This window comes from Anopheles stephensi, chromosome 2 (assembly GCF_013141755.1).
Source record: "Anopheles stephensi strain Indian chromosome 2, UCI_ANSTEP_V1.0, whole genome shotgun sequence".
Taxonomy (NCBI): Eukaryota; Metazoa; Arthropoda; class Insecta; order Diptera; family Culicidae; genus Anopheles; species Anopheles stephensi.
This window is the reverse complement of record NC_050202.1, coordinates 27955001-27979624: the sequence shown is the minus strand read 5'-3', so window position 1 is coordinate 27979624 and position 24624 is coordinate 27955001. Positions and strand designations below refer to the sequence as shown.

The window sequence follows — 24624 nt, the reverse complement described above, 5'->3', positions numbered from 1 at the left end:
TTGGAAAACCCGCCTCAGAGCCTACTCTGGGCATCGTAACCATTCCCAAGTTCAGTTTAACATTCAGTCATCGATCGACCATCAGCGACATCGAAGTATTTAAGTGCCAGAGAGCGTTTCTGGCCGTTTGATAGTGTGCGCCCTTCAAGATGAAGTTCGTGAACGTAATAGCGGCTGCAGTGCTCATCAGTGTAATGGCAGCTCAACTGCATGCCACCCCTACAACACCCACAGCGTCAACAGGATTTGGATTCGAGCTGCTCCAGACCCAGCTGGAAGCGTTCGAATCTCGAATGCAAAAACAATTCGAAGGCATCCAGCTGTACATCAAGCTGAACCGGATCGAGCTTGAACACATCAAGAAAACCACAGCGGAATCACTGATGAACAAAGATTCGGGCGTTTATTTTGTTAATCTCAACCAATCCGCTAACGCATCGTTTGCGGTGTATCGTGACGGCTCCAGCAACCACGGCTTCGGAAGCAATTGGACCGTCTTCCAGCGAAGGTTCGACGGTACGGTAGACTTTAACCGCAACTGGACAGAGTACAGAAATGGTTTTGGCAATCTGCATCGTGAGCATTGGTTGGGGCTGGAGAAGCTCCGCACGCTCCTGGACACCGAACGGCACGAGCTGCTGATAGTGATGGAAGATTTTGAAGGTGTAACGGCGTTCGCCAAGTACGATAACTTCAAGATCGGAACGGAGAGTGAAATGTACGCGCTCAAATCACTTGGCACGTACAGCGGCATTGCAGGGGATTCGTTCAGCACACAACTGAACCACAAGTTTGCAACCGCCGATCGAGATACGGCTGGCAAGTGTGCAGATACATTTCAAAGCGGTACATGGTTCTCTTCCTGCTATCAGAGGTACGACAGTTGGGTTGGTTTGTGTGGTAGTTGATGCTGTATGACATCCAATCTTTCTCGTTTCAGCAATTTGAATGGTGTTTATCTCAAGGGAGGAAAGCAAACGGCGAACAAAGGCTTGCATTGGTACTTTTTCCGCGGTTATTACTACTCGCTGAAGGCTACCAAGATGATGGTACGACCGTATGCTTATCGCAGTGTGACTTGAAAATATTTGGATAAGGCGTAGTGGAGACGTCACTCGGATAAACATTATCGAATGCTGGACGGATCAAGCGTTGTAGACTCGTCTTAAGACTGGGCCCAAATTGTAAGATCAGGACTAATCGGGCAGCACGACAAAGGAGAGTGCTCCTAATATCTCTGGTCCATTTAGAACTAAGATAGGCTAGGATGTAAGTTCTTGAAATGTGGTTGGGACAGTTAACTTCGTTCTTAGGCAAGCCCTACTATGTAATATTCGTTGCTTCAATATTTATACTAAACTCTTTTCTTTTTGTGAAAAAGATTTATTTAACTTTATGATAAAATTGAATGAAAACAAAAAGTCAAGTCAAGAGTATAGATATTCTTCAACACTTCAACAAAAACTTCTCAAAAACAGATCACCATCAGCTCGGCTATTTCGCAACTACCTTCAATAGCTGTCATAACTAGCTTGCTGCAACACATCGACACTATCCAAAGCAGTGATCCTTCCTGCGAAGACCTCCCCTGAGTCAAAACAAAGCCCTAAACGTTCGCTCCAAGAGGTCCTCCCATTCGCCGAAGCTCAGCTTTCCAAAACGACGGCATGGGACATTCGCATGTTTCACCCCCCTTGCGCTCAGCACTAATTGGAGCTGATTTGGAGGCAAGATGGCAAAGCGGTGCCACCCACCAGGTGGCCCCAAAACGCGTCACAACCGCCGTCGTGGACAACCGCTCCAGAGATGGTGCTAGGAAGATACGCAATTAAATTAACACCGCTCCGCCTTTCTTCTTCACGCGCTATGTCCGATGACTGATGCTGCTTGCACACATTTCTTTGCCTCCATCTTGTTTTGCTTTTAGCTTTGCGGTTTTGTTTTTTTGTTTCTGGCAGCAAAATGCGAAACTTTGATCATGTTTACTATTTTAATGTTCATCACATCACGCCACAACAAAGGCAAGTCGATCGTACAACGATCGATGACCAAATTTTTGACGATCGTTTCCAGAGTGATCCTCCCCCAGAAAGGTGCACTTACCAGACGGGCAGATGAGTCGTGGCCGGGGGGCTATTGTAGTTTGCTGTTGTTCCTTGCGTGTTTACAGCATTGCATCGATCGGACCATCCCAGAGAAAGGCATCCTTTCTGCACGTCATCTAACGCAGAAAACAAAAGACAAACCACAGTATCTTAATCTCGTCCAGGGGGGGTTTTCGAGTGACCTTTCGCTGTGGGTTTCGCTTGAGAGTATTTAATCGCCACCCCGCGCCGATCACTCGAAACCCATTAAACAGGGCGTAAAATTGATTTCGATCGGTCAAACCTCCACCAACCGGTGTCGATGGCGTCGATGGCGAGCAGTACTTTTAATGATAACACCACGGCACTTTGAACGTGGTACGGTTTAGGCACGTAATGAGACTTCCTCTCTATCGGTGCCGCTATAACGCGTCCGTCCCTTATGGATCCATCATTAAAGGGGGCGTCCGCTAGATCCGTTGGCGCAATACTCAAAACGAGAGACAGCCCGGCCATCTAAAAGGCATCAGAACTAGGCAACGGAACATTACTTGCGGCACCAAAACTGCCCAACAAGCACACCGCGGCGCTTCACATTGCGTGCGTGCAAAAGCGTGCGTGATCGTGATAGGATCTTTGGTGAGCTGTTTTTTTTTTGTGTGTGTGTCGCTTTTTATATGCAGTTCACGACATCCGATCGTACCTGGTTCGATAATGATTTCGATAATTAACCTCCTCGCGTCGATATTCGAGGCGACGGGTTTCAGATGACTTCCATGTTGGCCAATCGATTCGGTGGTTTTGGGACGCAAGCATTCACCCGGTTGGCAGAATTAAGACACCCAGGGTGGGAAATTGGAAGCTGTGCTGTTACGGGGTGTATCGCCCGATCGGCTACCTGGTCGGTAGTCTCCCGGCAGCTACACTCCACTCCACCAGCTGTCTGTCCAATCGCCGTGGATCTCGCCGTGGTAGTATAATTAAATATCATTTAGCTCTACTTTTTGATTAATTTAATTAATTGCTGCTCGAACGATCGATCTACGCCGGAGGAAGCTGCGGGCCGGTGTCACCGGTAGCGGACACCTTCGAACCGGCTCAGACCGGGCCCGGGTGGACACGCAACCACGGTTTGTGCGATGTTTACGGTTGGCATAAAATCTGCTTCCTTCACGCACACACGCACACACACCCAGCTCGAAACTAATGATTGATCGGCTCCTCTAACCTCTCGACATCTCTCTTCTTTCTTTCCGCAGGTAAGGAAGCTGGAACCTGTATCCTGCACAGGAAAGCGTCAATGATAAAGTGTCTTCGTGTACCGAACAGTCGTCAAGATCGGTCGAACAACGGTGTTGTGGAATCAAAACAAAAAAAGTGCACCACACACACACACACTAATGAGTTAATCGTCCGCCGTGCCGAGTGATCGTAGATACGCTCTTTGGAAGGTGGAAAGGGGCAGTCTGTTTGAATGCCCTGTTGATTTGGGGTTTTGCTGTGGCTGATCCGAGGGTCAGACCGCTGACCAAAAACGGAAGTTTAATGGCTCCGGCCGAAACCACCGATCAGAGCCCTTTTGGCGTTCTACGCCCGGAACGCCCGGACACTCGCGAGCAGTACACAAAAGCTCATCAAACAGCTCACACAGTGTGCTGGCCGGCATAACCTCCGACCTCAACGTGCTCGAACTGAACGTTAATGGGTGTGAGCACACCCGCTCGCGATCGGTAGGGCTTTTGTGTCAAGCTTCTGATCAACAAGCGAGACTCGACTTCGATTGCTAGGACGTACTCGACGATACACCACGCCTTACCGTACCCGCCTGCACTCATTAGCGGTAATAAATCCGACCCGGTTTTGCCTGGGATGCTTGGCCTGACCTCGAAGTAATTAGTTCGAACAGACAGAGGCGCACCGAGGCACGTACCTTTGGCGAGGTGTTAGAACTTCCATCTACGGATGGACTAGTGGCAGCAGAAGACGGGTGGCGTTGCCTACCGTTCGGGCTACCTTTTTTGGTCATTCTGGAGGGCGGAGGTTTGACCGGAGCGGGGGATGAATGTTCATTACGGACGGGTTTGCTCTGCTTCTAGCACATGTTGGAACCTAATTATCGTGTGCAGTTTCGGTGACAACCTAGTGACGAATATGGGTGTTTCCATTCGTACCGGATAAATGCTCATGATCTTTGAATGTTGGCTTTAGCATCATGATGCTGTTTCCTTGCAAATGTTACTTTGACTATGCCAACTTAAAATGTGCCTCGAGTACGGCGTAAACCATCAACGCTCCCACTCCAAGAAGGATACACTTTACACGAACCGGCAAGGGCAACTGTTGTTGTGGTAGCCTCAGGAAAGGAGTGATTTGCTGGCAAACCTATGTACCACCACGAGCGACAATAAAGTAGTACACTCGTGTTACACAAAAAAAACCCCAATGCTATTGCATAAACCGTCCGGGCAACATACGCGGAACCTCAGCCAAACCCGCGGGTCATTCAACATTCAATCCGTGTTTTCCTCCGCTCCCCATCGGAGTGGAATCGAAACGCGAAGGGAAGTCTTATGTCCAACACACATGTGGTGACAATTTTCGCTTCACGGCAACTCTATCCCACTGGGGCTGAGAAGGGTGATTCATTTCTGCAGATTCTACGGCCAAACATACGGATACGGCCTACGGGCCTAGCTCGAAACAAACGAGCACTGAGTGAAAGACCCACACCGGGACTGGTAACCTTCTTCTTCAGTATTAACTGCCGCAAGGACCCACGGCAAACAAACGCACCTCCTCACGATCTGCAGCAAAGTGTAACAAAAGAGAAAGCTTGCGCGGAATCCCAACGCCGGATCGGCACGAGAAGCGTTTTACGAACCAACCAACCTCAAGCTGAATGTGTAGAACAATATTTCCATAAATCACCAAGTCATCTCACCTTCTTGGTGCCGGTTCACCGTTCAGTGATCGGTTTACGTAGCGGACTCGGGACGTCTTTCCCGCGCTATGGATCGATTTGGCTGAGAAACTGCTTTCGACCGATCCTGGTGCTGCAAACGCTTACCCAAGCAAAGGGGGACGACAGTTGACATGAGGTTCGTCTCCACCGATCGTTCACGGGGTTTGTCCATCCTCTGTGCCACGATGGATGATGGTTCGATTGTTTCCCAGCAATCATAAATTAATTAAAGCCCATTATGTCCATCAATGGCCAGCGTTTCACCGGGGCTTTCAATGTGGCGCTGATGAAGCGCTCTTTCACTGCGCTAAGCGATTGTTGGAATGCATGTGTGGAACGTTACTGGAATGAATGGCCCACCAAACATAAAGCAAACAGTGTGATCACTATCTGCGGCATGAAAGTGTGCTTTGTATACGCCTTTTTAGGCATGATAAGGGCAATTAGGAAGATTTAGGGAAAAAGTTGCTGAAAAGGAAGGAAGGATTTTGAAAAGGAAGGATTTTGATGTTAGATTTAAATCTAGTAGTTAAATTTACGAGAAGTTTCTTAATATATTATAAATCACTTACATTTACAACATTTATAACAAGTGCTTCCTTGGAGCGGCCCGGTGGTAGAGGCATCAGCGGCGCCAGTCTCCACACGCCAGGAGCGGAGTTCAAAACTCATCTGAGCCCCTGACTATTGAGAACTAGCTGTGACGACGTGTTATCAAAAAGGCTTAGTAAGCTAGAAATGACAGGAATGACCTAAGTAAGAGATAGTTGAGCCAAGAAAAGAAAGAGAGGACATATGGCCTCATGCAGTACGTTGCTCTCTCATACCAATGGAGTAACTTAGGAAGGCTCAGGTAGCTGACTTCCCTAGTCGTATCGAGGGATTGCCTCTCAGATAAAAAGAAGACGAAAAAGACGACGAGGCTAGTCCTTGAATACTCTGAGTGCTGATCGACACTCGATCGCCTCGAGCTGAGGGGAGTCCAGCATTGAGTTTGTTGTGAACAGTCACTTATACTATCTTTGTTCAGACATGATTTTTTCATGATTTCTTAAATATTCCTCATATAAAAATTCACCCAAAACAACCTCAATACTCAGCCTAACTGACCCTTAGCAGGAGCTTAACAGATCATGAAAATCATTTTAACCTTGTAAAAACGCGTGCACTCCCTAACCTACCAATTCCGCCCTCTAATACTTCCTGCGAATAGTTGTAAAGTAAATGCAAACAAACAACTCGTAAGTAACCGAACTGTTGTCACTTGTGCTGGCCCAAAAAAAAACACACACACACACACACACACAAAATGCGGACCAAAACCCAATCCCGTGCCGTTATGCCTAGCCCACACGCATGTCTCAGCGATTCGCGTCAGTAAAGCAAACAGTACCGGAATGCATTGTACGGTCGCAACGGCAGCTCCTTTGAACCGCAGAATGTTCCGCATATTTGTGCGGCTTTGGTTCGGTGTCTTGGGCGGCACAATTGATTGAACAAATTAAAAACGCAGCCCGGGCGGGGAACAGAAGTAGACAAAAAAAAAGAAAAGAAACCACAGCCACCACCGGCAGCCAAACCTTCCGTGGCGGCAAGAAGTCTTTTTGTGCCGCACTTTGAAGGCACAACGGTTGAGGCGTGTCACCGCGTGATGGAAACCTGAAAGCCGCGCGGGTGAACCATATTTCGTCTACCGGTGGGCCTTTTGGCTTCCCCACCCATGACACGGCTAAATCGCGGTTGTACAGACATACCTTTGCGCCAGATGACGGAAACCGCATGCGCTGCTGCTGCTCCCTTCTCTGCACGCCACGCACATACGCACGCGTGTTAATAACTGTTTAACGGAATTAGCATCAAGAGCGGCATTGGCGGCGGCAGCCGGGATTTTCATAACGCCCGGGATCCGCTGGTGTTAGGGAAGACGCCGGTGCCGGCATCGCTGCCCGGACCACATGCCCGTGATCACGCCTGTCACAACAATGGACGTGTATATCAACGCCGATCTAATCGAATGCCGGGCGGCGCGATGTTTCGATCGATTCGTCAAGAGAGGGACACAATGGTGCGCAGGGTGCGATTTGTAACGGTTTCGGGCGGGGGGGGGATTTCCAGGGGGAACATAGGGCGGTAGGAGGCATTGTGTTGCTTGCAGGCGTGATGCGTGATGAGTGCGTTTGTCCTGCGTGCGTGCTTACTGTTACGGTGCTCCTACCAATGTTTTCCCTGGGGCAGCGTCAATCTTAACGGTGGCTATTCTTGTGCATAATGTTTTGAAAGAGGAGTGTCAATTCGTTTTTGTCATAAAGCCGACTGCACCCATGCGCCTTCGTAGCCTTGAGAGCAATCATTTTCAGTTGTTCTTTATCTGCTTGGTACATTGCAGATGATTTAAGTACAAATTTAAGTTCCTTTTTGCATTGCAAAGGTGTTTAATATGTCAAAGAGTGCTCCAGATCGGATGGTTGAACTCTGAGCAGAATCTTTAAGAAGATGGCGGAACAGTTACTTCAATTCTACTATCTCATCATTTCAAAGCCACAGGAGTCATCATAGGCAAGGCAAAACTATGTGAGCCAATAACTCTTTTTATGTTCTGGTAAAGGTGTCCCCGTTGTATAGTGTCTCCGAACGCTGACTACCTTGCTACGGGGGTAAAACCAACTCACAGATAGACAGAACTGGCAGGCAGAGGTCTTCCGAGATTGTAGTGCCCAGGGAAGAAGAAGAACGTTGTCCTATGTAGCAGAAGCTTAACAAAGAATCGGACAAGTGTTTTCAAATCAAGCTTCGGCATCAGGTTTTAAAGATTAACGAGAAAAAAAAAACAAAATGGCGGTTGCAAAAGTAGAACCACCGGTGATCCTACTAAAAATCACTTGTTTTCTTAACAGTTGCACCGTTGAAGTCATCCAAAAGATAACCTGTCTTGGACCAAAAGCTCTCGCCGACAACAACATAGATGGTGCGATATGGACAAGGATCCAGGCTGTTAACAGGTCATAATAAAGTTTGAGCAAACTGCTGCTATTAAAAATACGTGCTGTAAGGGACGAGGCTGGGTCTATTTATAATACTGATCATCTCAGTACAATCGATTTGAACTCCAATACGGCGAAAAAGGGCTGGATTATTCATTGACAACTGAACCCAGATCGATATCAAGGAGTTCTGCAATAGGTTAACCGGATAACTAAGAACTTTCTCAACACCTCTCAAAATCAAGTCAAGCCAACCAGGGGCGGACTTAAAGATTCATGGACTGGGCGGCCGCTGGATGGAGTCCCCGTGATCGAAAGGGGATCCACGAACTCACAATTAACTTACCCCCGGTCAGCAGTTTCAATGTAATAAGGGACTCCAACTTCCATTCTGCTTAAGGTCTCCAAGGTGCCAGATCCGCCATTGAATCTAAGTATAACTGAAGAATACAGTGGTAGCTAGACAATCACAGAACTGTTTAAATCAAGCAGTTGTGTGATTCGAGCTTCAAATCAAGAGCTTTTGCTTTGTTGCACCATTTTCCAGATTCTCCCTCTTAACTCCCAGGTAAGGCTCACTAGTTCGCCCGAAGAAAAAACAAAACTAGTTCGTGGCAGGACGGTGTCCAATTTCGGACATTCTCCAACACCCATCTGTCACAGTTAATTAGCTTCAATTATAATGTACGTACGCTTCGAAAGACCATTAAAAGACGACCATCAAACCGTCCATCACTTTCACTCACCTTCTGCACATGGGCAAGATTCTGGGGCACCAGACAGTCGAGGGTAGACTGTGGGCAAAAACGGTTATGTCAAATGCGGGGGGGGGGGGGGGGGGGATTCAAACTCCTTGAGCTTACTCTGTGCTGTTGCTCTAGAAAGTAAAAGAGGAATCAGAGGCCTTTTTTGTTTTTGCTTATTTAACCAATGTCCATGGCTCGCTGGTCACTCTGCAGAGCCAAAAGGTGCGTGTGCTTGTAAACACACCTACAACGAAGCCATTTTGTTACGTGCATGTGCACAAAACTACAGCATTTCAAATCTCGTTCCCCGAAAGCCTCAAAACCCTCAAACATACGCATAATTAATGTCGTGCACGCAGTCTGCTCACCTTTCACCGTCGTTGCTCACGCAGCGAGGCGATGTTTGGTAGCGGATTTGCACCAGAACTCTACGCACAGGAACGCTTTTCGCAGTTGCGATAATCACAATTTATTATTGGGTGGTGTGTAAAGCGCGTAAACAATTCGTAAAGCGCGGACGGGTCTCCAGGGGCTGGCAAACAATGTCGCCACCGTGACTGCAAGACGACGCGAACGCGCTCCGGGAGGCGACTCCATACGATCTACTTTTACTCGATCTCGTTAACCACACTAGCCCCACACTGTGGTACCAGCGGTCAGACGGTTTTGTTTGGAAGCAAAATAAAAGTAATTTATAATAATTGTCTACACGTGAGTCGTTTTTGGTACCCGCTTGCTCCCTTCCCTTCGGGCGTCGAATGCAAAACCAAACATACATGACTCATGTAACGCAAAGCAAAGCAACACAGGAAAGAACACCAACTCATTGGCACTGCCCAATGGGTAGGCGATGTGATCCTTTCTTTCCCGACTGGTCCGTTGGGTTTGACCATGGACGAAGCTAAAGCTACCGGTCTGGTGGTACTCGCGTCTGGCGGACGGCCGGTTGGCGGTCTCAGGTTATGTCGCGCACTTTCCATACACCCAAAAACCCACACCCAACAGGGTGGGGCCAGCTTTGTTTATCCCGTCGCCAGGGGGTTTTGTCTCCTTTTTTGGGGGAAGTCGGAACCGAGAACCCCTTGGAACCGGTTTCGGGAGCAACAACCATTCAACAAACCGCAGGCGCCGTTACTTTGCTCACGCGCGTTGTAAACAACTATCACGTAGCCAGAACTTGCTCCGTTTTTGGTTCCTTCTTGCCTGGGTTTCGGTCGGGGTTTTTTTTTCGGTATCCGATTACATGGTTCCTTGATCAAGTTTTGGTGGTTCGGAAGGCAAAAGGTGGGAAGTTGATCCTTTTACCCTCTGCTGTGCTCCAGACGCAACGGAACCTTTCGTAAGGTTATTTTTAGCACCCGGCACGGGAGATCCTTTCGCTTGACCGTCAAAAAACTGGTCCGATCGTAGGGCGTTGGTAGTGATGCTATTTTTGGGGGGTTGCTGGCTGAAACAGGTTTCACATTCTTTGCATTCACTTATCTACGGGGTGCTGCGTGTGTTTGTTGTTGGTGATCGTTTTAAGCATTCTGTTTATTAATTGAATTAAAACCATCAACAGCACAGTTAATTTTATCAGTCAAAACAGCCAACAGATCAAGCATTATCTGGAAGAGCTTCAGTTGTGACTCTAGCTGTTATTTGTCTGGGCTCAGGAGAGTCACATCACTCGCTCGCTTAAACATTGTGTGATAATACGTAGGATTTTCTCTAATCGTGATCGGGATTGGACTTGAGATACTCATAACCCTTTGACATAATTCATTTCTCAGAGTTCATTCTATAATTCATTCTGGTTCATGAGAGGGTCCTTATTTTGCAATAAAATTCAAAACCCTTTGCCATAATTATGGAATCAAAAGCCTAACCATAAAATCATACCAAGCTAGTCTAGCTTGAGCTAATATGAATATTATCTTCAACCTCCAATACTATACCGTAATGATTCCGACAACTCCTCAGAATATTGGTTTTGAGCTCCAAGGTTTTAGCTGAGTTGTGCGTACGTCACCAATCGATATAAAATTATTGAAGTGCTCAGTGCCTAGGGGAAATTATAAACTTAACCCACAATCATGTCCCGCAGCCACCGTCCAAAAATGATCTTCAAGTGGTCTGATTAACTCCGCGTTGCGATAACTTGCCACGACCGCGAGTGAGTTAACGCACCACGATGAGCGTTAAAACATAATTTACTTTCAATTCAATCGTACAAAACGAGCATCACTAGAGGTGGGAAGGTGCGTGAGGTGGAAGCGAGAAGGGAAGCAAAATCCGAAAGTAGCTTTCTGTCACCTCCCCTGTCATTGGCTACTGGCCTCCCCATCAGCCCACCCAACACCCAACGCAAACCACCCGTTGAAGAAGCCACCCGTCGGATGTGGAATTATCGAAAGGCGTTCGTTTTAGGTTGGGAGTTGAGCTCACTGTGTAGCTGCGATGGGTTCGCGCATCCACTTCAATCACATCTTGGACGCGCGTTGCTCGCTCGTCTTGTATGTCCACCCTGCCCAACAACGCACCGGGTGAAGCTGCTGCCGCTGCTGATGATGATGATGATGCGTTGCGCATCGATTTGCGTTCTCACGTATAAAGGCCGCCCCGAACGACCTGTGTGCAGAGATCGGGCCGCACCACTGATGAGGGTCAATTAGGGCGAAACATCTTCCCTGCGTTTATTGGTCGAACTTTGCCGGAAAGGAAAAACGCGACCACGGTCCGGCCGGACGGTCTCTCGCGCTCCAGTGCCAGGCTAGCCCCCCCCCTGGTTCCGTTTATGCCCTCGTCACTTGGACCATGCCAGCAAAGCGCGTTAAAGTCATTTACGATCGAAACCGCTTCCCGCCTGCGATACATCCCGCCAGTCAAGCAAACTCCACCAAACAAGGTCGTTGCCAAATGATGCGCTCGAACCTTGGCCAAGCGTACCGCTTGTCCGTGTCCGCTAATGTGGTTGGCGGACGAACTTTTCGGCCGAAATTACCTCTGTACCTTGCTTACTTCATCATTGGCAATGCGCGAAGACGATCGAAGTGTATTGCGCCCCGTAAGTGCGGGTGTACGTTCGATTTCAAATCCTTGGACACGATGCTTCCCATACGTTACGCACCGAGGTAACGGGTTGGACTGCAATTGAAGTGTACAGCGAAAAGTAAAACCTTCGCACCATGTCGATCGTACGTGGGTGTTTGGGAGGAATTCAACTGCTCATCTGAGAGGGTTGGAAGAAAAAAGTGACCCCGAAAGCGAAAGTGACCCGACCCCGGAGGGTGTTGCTTTTTTTTTTTGGTCTACAAAAGTTTTTGGTCTACATTTGTACGCCATTATGCTCCGCAGAGGTTAATGGTGTGGAGAGAGAAAATTATGCAAAAAATGTGTGTTTTCTTTGGGAGTGATGTGAAACGCGCTTTACGTGAGTATTAAAGTGCTTTTACCGCAGATGAATCGGAAAACTTTTTTTGTACGGGATATTCCTAAACGAAGCTCCAAACAGATCGATCAGTTTCTTGTTAGCGTTAGGTGCAACGAAACATTTCTTCTTTCTCAAGAGATGTTGGCCAGCCATTACTAGCTTCCTTGGCTTATCCTTCCTTCTTCAACTTGGGTCTAGTGGGAAACTGTCTGGACGAGATTCGGTACGCCTACATTACCATCTCGGTTTCTTGACCTCTAGTATTTTCAATGCTAACGTACTTCATCTTACTTACTTACTTGTCAGGCGCTACAACCGCTTTGCGGTCTTGGCCTGCTTGGCAACAATCCTCGATACCGCTCACGGTTTAGCGCCGTCGTCTGCCAATCCGTTATCCCGGCCGCTCTGGCGGACGCATCAACGCCATTACTCCATCTCAATTTGGACGACGTCTACGACGCCTCCTCTGTCCGTGTGGACGGGCTAAGAGGACTTTACGGGCTGGGTCGTCCGGTGTCATTCTCATGACGTGACCAGCCCACCGGAGCCTGGCGAGTCTAATTCGCTGCAGAGCTCGTAGATTGTAGCGACTCCTATATTGTCCTTCCACACATACGGGGCCAAAAAACCTTCTGAGCATCTTCCTCTCGAACGCGGCAAAGAGTGCTTCGTCAGATTTGGACAGAGTCCATGTCTCAGGGGCGTATGTGAGTACTGGAACTCTAAATGTTCTGTACAGTCCCAGCTTTGTCCGTCGCGACAAGTGTTTAGAGTGGAGAAGTTTCCTCAGGCGTAACTCCTTTGCACGTAACTCAACATCAATGTTGTTGACGATGCTGACTTTTGACCCCAGATAGGTGAAGTTTTGGACGACTTCGAAGGTGCGGTCACCTATCTGTACATCACCCCTGCGTAACTCAGTGTTTGTTAGCAGGGCCGCTGGTGGTGCCACCAGCCAGAGAGACTTAAAATGTATATTTGCTTCTATTCTCTTTTGGGGTGCCGGCGATCTGGTAACCGATGCAGTAAAGCCACCGGCTTCTCTCCCCAGAACCGAGGATCAGATCTCATCCGGACCGTTTGCTCGTATAGACTTGTGAAGACAAACTAACCAACTACGTGGCATCGCTAAGAGTAAGAGTCCAGTAAGCCATCAGATGACTGATGCAGATATAACAGTGATAGTTAGTTATATAACATCAGCAAAAGATGATCATTAAATTAATTAATTAAATAAGCTTAGATCAATGCAGATGCGCTACTTCAATATTTGCCTTGAGTCAACAAAGTTGAATGAGACTCGATACATTTTGACACAACGGTTGACGAGTGTGCTGCTAGCTATAAGCTCTTCGTATGGGGTTTATGCTTGACAAATCCTTAAAAACCCTCGTCAACTTTACCAGTTATATACCGTTGTCTTGAACCCACTGCCGGAATTTCTCCCACCCTGAAAATAAAACAGTTTAACTAATCATAACACCCAAACACTTAACAGAAATCATCCTCCACCTGACTGCTATTTTCCATTTAGCCATCGTAAAAGAAACGATCTCACGATGCCGCCCCAATAGTGTTCGATCCGAACGATCGATCGTAAAACCATTCCAAGGTACGATCATTTTCGTCCAATATTCGCGGGACCAGGCGTACGACATTAAACTGCACATCCAACCCCCGAGGCAGATGAGCCGGATAATTCGTCCCACTTGATCACCCCAGTTTCCAGCCAACCTCTCCAAGTAGAATTTGCTTCTTTTTGTGCAAAGTTTTATGACCCTTGTTTTTTTGGTTTCGCTTTGGCTGGTGAATTACCAGTTTCTTCATTCATTACCGGTTTACGGGGGAAAAAAAAAGTTATGTTAATAAGAAGCTCTCGCTGTTATCTTTTGCGAGCGCTGGTAGTAGTGATAGTGCTGGCATCCGAACACCCGAGAACACTGGTTCGTATGTGTTTCCAATCCGGTTGCCGATTCTGCCGACTGCTTTTACCCATCTTTCTGCCCGTCGTTACACCGGCATAAATCAACATTTATTGGTTTGGCAAATTTTTAGGCCAAAATTGTCGATTGATTTGCTTAACGTTCAAGAAGAAAGTTAGTCAGGATCCACGATTGCATTTAATATTTTACCGTGGACCTGGTATACTGTGGTCCAACCTAGGTGCATAAAACAACAATTAGTGACGTCACAGTCGACATGAAAATGAACTCGTTCTACAACAGCAACAGGTTGTCAAGGGAAGAACCATATTGAACATTAAAACGTCACAAGCAAGCTATCTCCATCCATGTAATCCGCCAAACAACAATACAAACCCCCTAATGCTAGAAACGCACTGTGTCAAACCATTCACAACGGTCGACTCGAGCACAGATCATCCAATCAATCATTATTTGCATTGTCGTGCAGCACTGTCAGCAACGGCCCAAGGAGGAAACAAACCTTACCCCTTGGGTAACAATCGAAGCTTTTGAAGCATAGTTTAGAATCGTCCTCCGGGGAGAGGGGGTGGGGGGCTGGAAGTAATTCCAATCCGGCTGCCCGGCTTACGTTTCGTATCTTCCCAAAAAAGGGATTCCAATTTGTAGTGCGGTTTCGCCCAAAAGACAATCGTTACCAATCAATCGTACGCCCGTGACAGTTCGGGTACGGTAGCCCCATTTTGGAGTCGACCGCTCCCAAGAATTGTCAGCACGATCGCTTGCTCGGGTGCCATAGACGAGAGACCCTCGCAACCGTCAGCATTAGAGCAGAGATGTTTTCTTGGGCTTCGAGTATTGTTGACAGGAGTTCTTGCCAAGCAATGAGCGACAATCCTCGTGTGGCCTACAATAGATAAATTCTTCAAAGTGCTAAGGAGTCTCTATAACTTCCACTATTGGAGCAACTTAGATCAAAAGAGATCCTAAGACACGTAGACCATTCAACAATTATTATTATTAAGCTCCCCTCGTTACTAATCGCGAGCAGCCAACAAGCCGCGAGACCTTTGACATAAGCCTTAGAACGATAATGAACGTACGCCGTGCACTAACCTTTCGGTTCGTAAGAATACTAGAGCACCACAAGGCAAACCAAAGGTCCAGCCTGCTCCCCTAAGCTCCCAAGAAACCGAAAAAGGGCTTTTCTTCCACGTCTCAGCTACCTTCAGTGATTCGCTGGTTAGCTCGTGCCACGCATGTGCCCTACATGGAAGGTGAATCGAAAATCAATCAATTTCAAATTCGTTACAATTTTAACGCGCACCCTTTGCTAACGAACATGTTGCTGATTCTAGCGTCGTAAGGCCACCCGACCGGAGGGAAAGTGTGTGTGTGTGTGTGTGCGTACATACCATACCGCATGTCTGGCGGGTTCAGAACATTCACGTCAGTCAGGCAAGGTCTAGCCAAATAATCTAGAGCAGCCTGTCCGTGATCGTGGTCACTTCACGCATCTCTGTCAGGCGCGTTCGGACCCCATGCATGCGTTAGAAAGTCCCAGCCACATCGTCTAGCCACACAGCACCACCGTGAGGCCCTGGCGGGGGGTGGAGGCGTGGAGGCAACCGAAATTTGCCCCGCCAACCGTCCAGCACAGCAAACGGACGCGCGTAATTGCGTACGGTGCGGGTGCGCGTGCGCTCAAGCCGTCTACGTAATGGCCTTTTCCCACGCCATTCGCCCCAAGACCCCAAGAACCACCGCAGTCAAGTACGCCTATCGGCGATGCGTACGCACCCGATTTCTAGTGACCTTCGATTTTTCAATTATTCATGTGGCTGGGGCCAAGATGAAGTGTGCCCTCGCCTTCGCTGCGCGAGCGGTAACCATCAGCCGATGGTTAAGGTCAGGCTTTCGAGACCGAGACTGTAGCGAGGGGGACTTCCCCCATTACGAGCAGGAAGTTTGGAACGATTCTTGGGCCGGATCTCGAGACATTGAAGCATCCGTTCGAAACCGTTTGTTGGGGGTTGTGCAGAAGGAAACATATTATCCCTTCCACGATGGTAATCGACGGGGGAATCGTTCTCCACCGTCAAACGTCAAACGCACGGTGGAACGGATCCGTGTGAGATGCGTTTCGAAGATGCCGAACGGAGCACAGCACAGACCTCCTCCTATTCGGTACATTCACTTCTACACTTGAGAACAAGCTAAGCGAACTTAGATCACTAGCGATGCAAGTGAAAGGTACTTCACTGATACGAACAGGCACGAAGAGGGGGACCCGTAAGCATTTCGATCGCCATTACGCCTCGCAGGCACAACGAACCGTTGGGCGACTATGAGCAAGATTTATGAGTCTCACCCTGTCCACACCGGCCCGTCGAAATTGAAGCTTGCACTCACCTTCAACCACCTGGTGGCGGTGATTAATCTGCTCATCGGTTTGGCTGAAGGGAATAAAATGTTGCACGGAGGCCTGCAATGTGAGGGTTCGCCACCACCAACATCCTGCTGAACGAACGGTAATGCTTCGTTCTGGACCTCGAACACGGCCTTGATGGTGGGGGCCCGACAGTGTCGTTCGCTGTTCCCTGGAGACGGATGTTCTTCATTTAAAAATTAAAACAGAACGGCAACCTGCTCAAGTCCTCGCGTTAATGCTTCGTTTTGCTTCAGCGATCGAACCGGATTTCATTTAAATCCGCACCAGACGCTAAAGGATGAAGTTGAGGGCAATAAATAACAGCCCCAATGTGGGGAATGGATGGTCAAGTGGAACGGTTCTACTTGTAGTTGAACAGCTGAACATTGCATTCACAACGAACTGTCTCAGGATAAAATAAGAATACCTGACACAATCCCGAGATGCCAGTGTGACTATTATGAGACTTGTAATAACACTTCCTCGCCATCTAGCTTGTCATGAATTGTCCTTTTTTCTATTTTATCTTATACTTTAATAATTTTTAAGATTATTAACATTAGGCATTTTACAACAAGTAATTCATATAAGGAAATGCAGATTGAAAAATAGCATACGCGATTGCTTCATATCCTTCATCTCGTTCTCTCGCATTGTTTCTGTCGGGGTTGCGCTCAGACCGTACCTCGCCGTGAACATATGTGCGAATGCGTGCGTAGCATGAACTGGGAGCGCGTGGGCAGGAGAGAGACAGCATGAGCAACGAAACTGAAAGCATAAAACATACAAACCCCGGCGCGTTGTACATCGCTACTGCAGCATGGATGCGTAGAGGGCGGTGGGCAAGCAGGCGTTCGTTCAGGTATCGCTTCTCGGCCTAAAGGCTAAGATCAAAGTGTAGTATCTGTTCTTATCAGCTTAACATCTGATAGCTCTCCCATAGGGAGACAACAAATGTTAAACTGATTTTTGGAAGGAGGCGGATTGTACGGGGCTTGCTCCACATCCGCCGCGGGTTGGCCCGGTATTGCAGTACCGCCGGGATCGGCCCACATTAACTTAAAAACAAAAAGGATTTTAAACAAGATCAAGAGACATGTCTGTAAAAGTACAACATATAAAAATAATAGTTGCTCCCTACTCTCTTACAATACTTATCATGTAAGAAGACTGAATGTAGTAGCTTAGATTGTTAATGTGATGTTTGTAAGTCAAACAGAACCCTTTGAAGAACTGACGCATTTAGTTTTGTTAAACTCATGACGTCTATCACACATAGACGAAAACAAAACTTAGAGATTATAGGTAATTCATGATACAGTGCCAATAATACATACAGTTCATGGTTCACAGCTATATAACTATATAAAATCTGAGAATATTTTCTGTTCAATCATTTAGATAAAAAAATAACTCGATAAATTCATTTCAAATGTTTTGGCAGATTTATTATTGCGTTGATCATAGATTGTAATGATTTTATACAAATATTAAACTGAATTGACAAAATAGTCTCCTAGAATTAACATAATTCTTAATACCGCCAGATAATTGCATATAATTATTATTGAAATTATCTCTCTCTACTTGACTTTAACGACCTCTTAAAGGCATGTTTGCCATTTCTGGCTTACTAGATTTAACGATACCACGTAATTGGATAGTCAGCTATGGTAGAACGGCCCAGGTGGGATTTGAACCTCGGTCCTGCCGTGTGAAAACCGGTGCATCTGTTGTACCTACCGCCGGATCGGACTATTGAGATTATATAAACTTTTGAAAGCTAAATTTTTTTTAAGACAGTTTGACTAGATTTCTACAATAGCGATAGTATAATCTGGCCTTAACAAAATATCTTTAAAAATTAAAAAAGTAAAAACAAATGTTTTTTTTTAATAATTATTAGAAGTGCTTCAGTATCAAAACGTCAAGAGGAGATAAAAAACGGCATAGGTTAGGTAAAGGAAGCCAAAGGTTAATGTCAAGTAGTCGGGTCTGAATGGGATTTGATCCACGATCCTGTCAAGCGTAGACCAGCGCTGCAACCGTCACTGCCAACCAGATCAATCAACTAAATGTGTCTCTCGGAATTATTATCATCAACCGGTTAACACAAAGTTATGCTCATACCCGCCTGGCTCGTCAATAATATTTACCTAATGAATAGTTGTTTCAAACAATAAATAAATGTACAAATGAAAAATAAACACATAAAATGTATTTATAAAGTGCTTCACATGCGTTTTCATTCATTGCAAAAAATACTATTTAAAGAATTAATAGGCAAATAGGTTGACAGACATGTTCTTAAAACGCATCTCACTAATTGTTCTTTACCCTATTTTTCTTACAAACTTATTTCCCTGTTATTCTGTGTTGAAGAGCAAGCTCCTACCACCTTCACTTGAAACCGATCAAACAGCCGCTTAACATCATCAAATACCCTTAACCTTCGGCTCGTGTACCAGTTCCGTCCCGACACCTAATTGACTTGACCCAGGCAGTGGCCACCAAATCTGGTCCCAACAAACTCTGATTTCATTCCGCCTAACAACCAAACTGCTGGTACTAATGAGTGAAGCGCCGAAAAGCAAGACAGATAAACAAGCACGGAACAATGCTCCATGTGTCCAGCAGCCAAAGACATTCGCTAGTTCTTCCCCAAGGCGTAACGTGTTCCCAAGGCCGATGGGAGGAGTGTTAAAGATGGGAAACGGGATGTGAACAAGAACAAATTAATCACTTCTGGCAAATTGGTTCGGTTTTCCGCGAGCTAGTTGCAATTCGTTAGTTAATTAAGTGCTTCTTTAGCGGCTTGGCTGAGCATTTACGCTACCGGTGGAAACCCGTAGCGGTTCCCATCCTAACGCGTTGCCATCGTTGCGGTCTGCGAAATGAGGAAATTTGGCCCCGTCAATCTAATCGCCTAATTGACTCGATCGCCCATTTCTTCACCTTTTGCTAAATAAACTATCAGGAAATGGAACTAGCTCGTAGCGGTGTAATGTTTTCCATTCCGTGGGAGAAACATTTGTTTGTTAGATGTATTTAGTGAGATTTTGTTTTTCTTTGTGTGTGTGTGTGTGTCTGCTTTCGCTAATTTATTTACTTTTTTGATTAGATTTGTAGGTGTGATAGATTTATTGAATAGTAGAAAGTCTACAAATTCTGTTGCCAAATTTATCTACCAGGCAATTATTTAAGCCTTCTAATAACGCAGTGAAAATTATTTAATACATCAGAAAACATGAAAACTTAACACATGCTACGTTAGGCGAGCATTAAAGTCGTCGCAATTTAACAATAAATCGCCTATTGACAGCATTCCTTAACTTTTCCTTACCCACTGGTCCTGTCGAGCAGTTTCCGAACAAGGTCCTCAGCTTTGTAGCCAATTTTGTGCCCGCGTGCAACATACCATATTGCTATCCCTCTTTGCCAGTACGGCAATGATCGTCTGTGCTGCTCTGTCAATTCTTCCACAGTCTGTGTCGATGCTCGACCGTGTAAACGCGCGGTATTGTTATGTGTTGTCGCGTCGGTGTAGACTTGACAGGTACGGTGCCGGCACGGAAACAAACTATTGGCCGCAGTTGCTGTTATGGATTAGAATTGTGTTTAGGCAAAGCAAATTTGCCAGCCAAAACATCCGCGTCACGTCGAGATCGCTCCTGTATCGGAGGGACCGTCGCATTAATCAATTGTGTTAAAAATTTGCGGGAAAAACGTAGTGCAATGAAAGCCTTTGGCTCTCTTACGGAGCCGGCGTAGGAAGCTTCCGGATGTGTTTCGGAGCCGGCATCGGATACTATCGGAGTGTTTAAAGAGGCGGATGAGGTCTCTGAGGGCCAAAGCCTCTTTTAATAAATGATTTAAAAAAGAGCTGTTTTGTTTGTGAAGCAAATAGTGGCAAGGCGAAAGAAAACACATATCACAATACATACAAAAAGCGTGATCACACACACATGTATACCCCTGGAGCGCAAACGCACACACCACCCCATAAGCCCGAATCCGAACGTCCTCAGAATGTCCTCAGCCCATGTAAAAACGTCCTCAATTTTGTATGGCCGGCGGGCTTGTGACACAAAATTAGGACGTTGCATGCGGATTCGAGCACTTGTATGACGAGTGGGTACTATGTCAGCAGTGACATCATTGTAATGTTGAAGGATCGATGACTACATCAAGGTGTATGTATTTAGAAGGTGGATTTTTATCAATTTGACAGGGCGACATTTTAGTCGAGTTATGTCAGAGTTTGTTTACAAAAACATATGGTATGGGGCAACAAACATGAACAAACAGCCTCGATTCTCAATCCCTTGAGCAATTTCGCTAATTTATGGGTCATCTTTGCATATCAAATGTTGTTCTACAGACGATTGACGATATTTGGTTGCATTTTTCGTCAAAAAATCGCAAGCGATACCACCACCGGCGCCTCCTCCGACGCTGCCATCACTCTTCTCAATACCCTTCCTCTCGATCACCACGGAACTGTTATGTCAGGTCGAGAAATGTCAATTTGCTCTAAACAACTCTACCTTCTATATCCATATACCTTGGACTACATACAAAGTGAGTTGAGAGGAGGTGCCGTACCCACTCGTCATACAAGTGCTCGAATCCGCATGCAACGTCCTAATTTTGTGTCACAAGCCCGCCGGCCATACAAAATTGAGGACGTTTTTACATGGACTGAGGACATTCTGAGGACGTTCGGATTCGGGCTTATGGGGTGGTGTGCGTGAGCGTTTGCGCTCCAGGGGTATACATGTGTGTGTGATCACGCTGTTTGTATGTATTGTGATATGTGTTTTCTTTCGCCTTGCCACTATTTGCTTCACAAACAAAACAGCTCTTTTTTTAAACCATTTATTAAAAGAGGCTTTGGCCCTCAGAGACCTCATCCGCCTCTTTAAACACTCCGATAGTATCCGATGCCGGCTCCGAAACACATCCGGAAGCTTCCTACGCCGGCTCCGAAAGAGAGCCAAAGGCTTTCATTGCACTACGTTTTTCCCGCAAATTTTTAGCACAATTGATTAATGCGACGGTCCCTCCGATACAGGAGCGATCTCTACGTGACGCGGATGTTTTGGCTGGCGAATTTGCTTTGCCTAAACACAATTCTAATCCATAACAGCAACTGCGGCCAATGGTTTGTTTACGTGCCGGCACCGTACCTGTCAAGTCTACACCGACGCGACAATACATACCAATACCGCGCGTTTACACGGTCGAGCAGTGGCATACACAGGCATACACATCGACACAGGCTGTGGAAGAATTGACAGAGCAGCACAGACGATCATTGCCATACTGGCAAAGAGGGATAGCAATATGGAATGTTGCACACGGGCACAAAATTGGGTACAAAGCTGAGGACCTTGTGCGGAAACTGCTCGACAGGACCAGTGGGTAAAAAGCCCGTTTTGACACATGGAAAGAAGTAGAAGACCAGCACCAGTTTGACGTTTACTTGACCGCATCCCAAGTTATCTATACCCCTTGTTTTCGTAAATGTTTTGGTAAATACCTTCGTTAACGAAATTTCCTCGAAAAGATTTACGAGATTCCAAATTATTTCGAGGATAATTTGTTTTGGTTTTGATTCTGTTTGTTTACATGTTGAATGAACCCTGTCATAAAATGAACCGGAACCATGTTCATCGAATGTAAATAAACAAAAGTTCACTATCCTCGTAAAATCTATGTTTCGATAAATTTTTCGAGGATAGCCATGCCAAATGTAAACAAATATTCGAGGATAAGTTTTTGTCAATGTATTGTGTCTTGTCGTGTCTCGTCATGTGTTTCGGGAGTTCCCCTATTCTTGTATTTGCTCTTTTCTCTCCTGATTTTGCTTTGCTTCTCTTCATGTCCGTAGACTCTTCGCGTTGTGTGGTGGTATGTTTGTGTGTAACAACGGTACTTTCGCTGCAAGGTTGGAAGGGGTGGGCGTCGAGTGTGTTTGTTTATCAGCTGTGATCTGTGCGTGTGAAACTTTTTCATTGTGCTGAAACGGGTGAGTGAGAGTAAGATTAGAAACAGAATGCCGTGTGCATGTATACCTCAGCCTGAAGACTGAACCACCAGACTTGCTCAGAGCAGGAATGAAGTACACGTAATATAAATTAGAGCGTGGTACGCTTGCGCGTAGCAGATCATGGTGTAGTTAAGAAGAAAAAAAGAAGCAGTGCTACAGTCGTACTAGACGCTGGAATGGCTTGTATTGGTTGAAATTTTCTTATTTTTCAGATTCAAAAATCTGTTTGCTCTACAAAGTCGATGAGTGCATCTAATCAGGTATATATAATTATATGCTTTTATCCCAGATATCTGGCTTATAGTTTTTTTTGCCTTTTAGTTCTGCAGCGCCATGGTGAACGTTGGGAGGTGTTGGCACGGAAGACGGAGCGGGAAAAGGTTCACGACAACTATGCGGTGATAAGGATATCAACGGATTGTGCATTTACAGTTAGCGGGTGAGCCCACGCTGTACCTCGTAGGAGAACCTGGCCATGGGTATTGGAGAATGCATATCGTATGCCGGGATCGTGCTTGACCTTGAACACTGACTCTGCTCGATCACGGGTTCACAATCGGTCATTACGTTACCGGCGGCTTGCCAGCAATCAGCATCGGCTATTCTTTTTCCGTTCAGTTCTTCCTACCGTGCTTCTGTGTATAAAGTGCCTTCCATTAACAGTAAGTTTGATCAATCATCATTCTACACAAATTGGTTTGCTTTTATTTAAGATCAATTTTGCATCTTTTAGTCTCCCGACAACAAGTTGGAGTTGCTTCTAGCACGGATTATGATGGTGCTGTTGCTGAAGAGAAATGTTGTGTTGCCTGGTTGCACTGGACAGGATGGTTCACACAGTGTAGTCGATCTCCTGTTGGTGTCGATTGTTCCCTTCGAGCCGGAGGCCCATCCCGGCCGCTCAGTGCGATAGTTTTAGGTGCTAGAAATCCAAGATGTAAATATAAAATGGTTACTTTACATGTTAATACAGAAAAGGGTACTATATAGGTTATAGAATTACGGCTTTTACTTACTAATAAAAACATGAACGAGCAAAATGCATCACGTACATATTGCGCAGCTGAACCAGGCAAAGAAATGCTCCAGTGTCGTCCCCATTTTTGTCCGGAACATGGTCGTTGTGAAGGTTAATGTAGTAACGGTATTTGAAGGCATATCCTGAGCCGATCCTTATGACGATCGAAAGATCCGCATCCTTTTTTATTGACGAAATCATTGCCTGCACAAATTGCTCAAAACAAATCGCACGACTTGAAACCTAATAAAAATTTCCGCAACATTTATTGGCGGAGAACAAATTTGGATCAACAATCACACAGTGAATAGAACGAAGCCGATTGGCTTCGTCAACCTCTCCCCTCTTCTAATCGCATCACGCATGAACTCTTACCCCTTCTCCATGCGCAGCCAGACCAAAAATCAGCGATCAACGATACAGGGCTCGCCTATTCACTTTGCGATGCGAACGGCATATTTTGTACAAAGTGTTTCATTTTGTTATATACATTTTTCGACAAAACCTACCGTCTTGACAATAAAATCATGTCGAAAACCATGTGGAAGAAATTGAAGAACTAAAAACACTTCGGGATTGAATGAAAATACTCAAACGAAATGTAAAAACAATAATGACGGTATAATATATGCCGTTCATATCGTAAAGTAACGAGACAAACCCTGTACGAGTGCACACATGCCCATACACATATTCACCCAAACAAGGTGAATCTATAGGCGTAAGCGAGATGGGTATAATAATAAAAGGAGAGCAAAATGTAAACATTTAGGTCATCATGAACCAAACTCGAGTGTGTGACAAATCAACCATGAGTGCGAACGAAAGAGGTGTATAAATAGAAAGAGAGGGAGATATTTATCCTCTAAAATTTCCCCTTGGGATTGAATCAGCTGGTTATATGTGTTGTTTATCATTCTCGAAGCAATAACATCATTATATGATTTGTTTTCTTCCATTCTGCTGTTCAATATCGTTCGGAAAGCTTAGATCAAGTGAAGAAATCAGGATATTGT

The 24624-nt window shown here is 46.0% G+C and overlaps 2 protein-coding genes, 2 long non-coding RNA genes and 1 other non-coding gene across 8 annotated transcripts in view; 4 read left to right on the top strand and 1 right to left on the bottom strand.

Annotated features, from left to right (window-relative positions):
• LOC118506036 (Krueppel-like factor luna) overlaps positions 1–24624 on the top strand; it is a 161711-nt gene that overhangs the window by 73075 nt on the left and 64012 nt on the right. The window lies entirely within an intron of this gene.
• LOC118506037 (microfibril-associated glycoprotein 4) lies at positions 52–1382 on the top strand. The gene is made up of 2 exons (XM_036042668.1): positions 52–874; positions 941–1382. The coding sequence occupies exons 1-2, from the start codon at positions 150–152 to the stop codon at positions 1080–1082; spliced, it is 867 nt and encodes a 288-aa protein (XP_035898561.1). The 5' UTR covers positions 52–149; the 3' UTR covers positions 1083–1382.
• Positions 17403–17596, top strand: LOC118508592. Its single transcript, XR_004905809.1, has one exon. It is a non-coding gene; the product is annotated as a U2 spliceosomal RNA (small nuclear RNA).
• Positions 22553–23512, top strand: LOC118506038. Of its 4 annotated transcripts, none has more exons than XR_004905478.1 (4): positions 22553–22569; positions 22803–22850; positions 22912–23252; positions 23324–23512. It is a non-coding gene; the product is annotated as an uncharacterized LOC118506038 (long non-coding RNA). The 4 variants fall into 4 exon arrangements; XR_004905479.1 differs by lacking the exon at positions 22553–22569 and adding an exon at positions 22654–22668; XR_004905480.1 differs by lacking the exon at positions 22553–22569 and adding an exon at positions 22682–22713.
• On the bottom strand, positions 23267–24462 carry LOC118506039. The gene is made up of 2 exons (XR_004905481.1): positions 23607–24462; positions 23267–23512 (listed from the first exon to the last, which is right to left on the bottom strand). It is a non-coding gene; the product is annotated as an uncharacterized LOC118506039 (long non-coding RNA).

Coding starts and splice junctions, on each gene's coding strand:
- LOC118506037 (XM_036042668.1), top strand. CDS start 150: ATGAAGTTCGTGAACGTAATAGCGGCTGCAGTGCTCATCAGTGTAATG. Junction 875..940: donor TTCTCTTCCTGCTATCAGAG/GTACGACAGTTG, acceptor TTCTCGTTTCAG/CAATTTGAATGGTGTTTATC.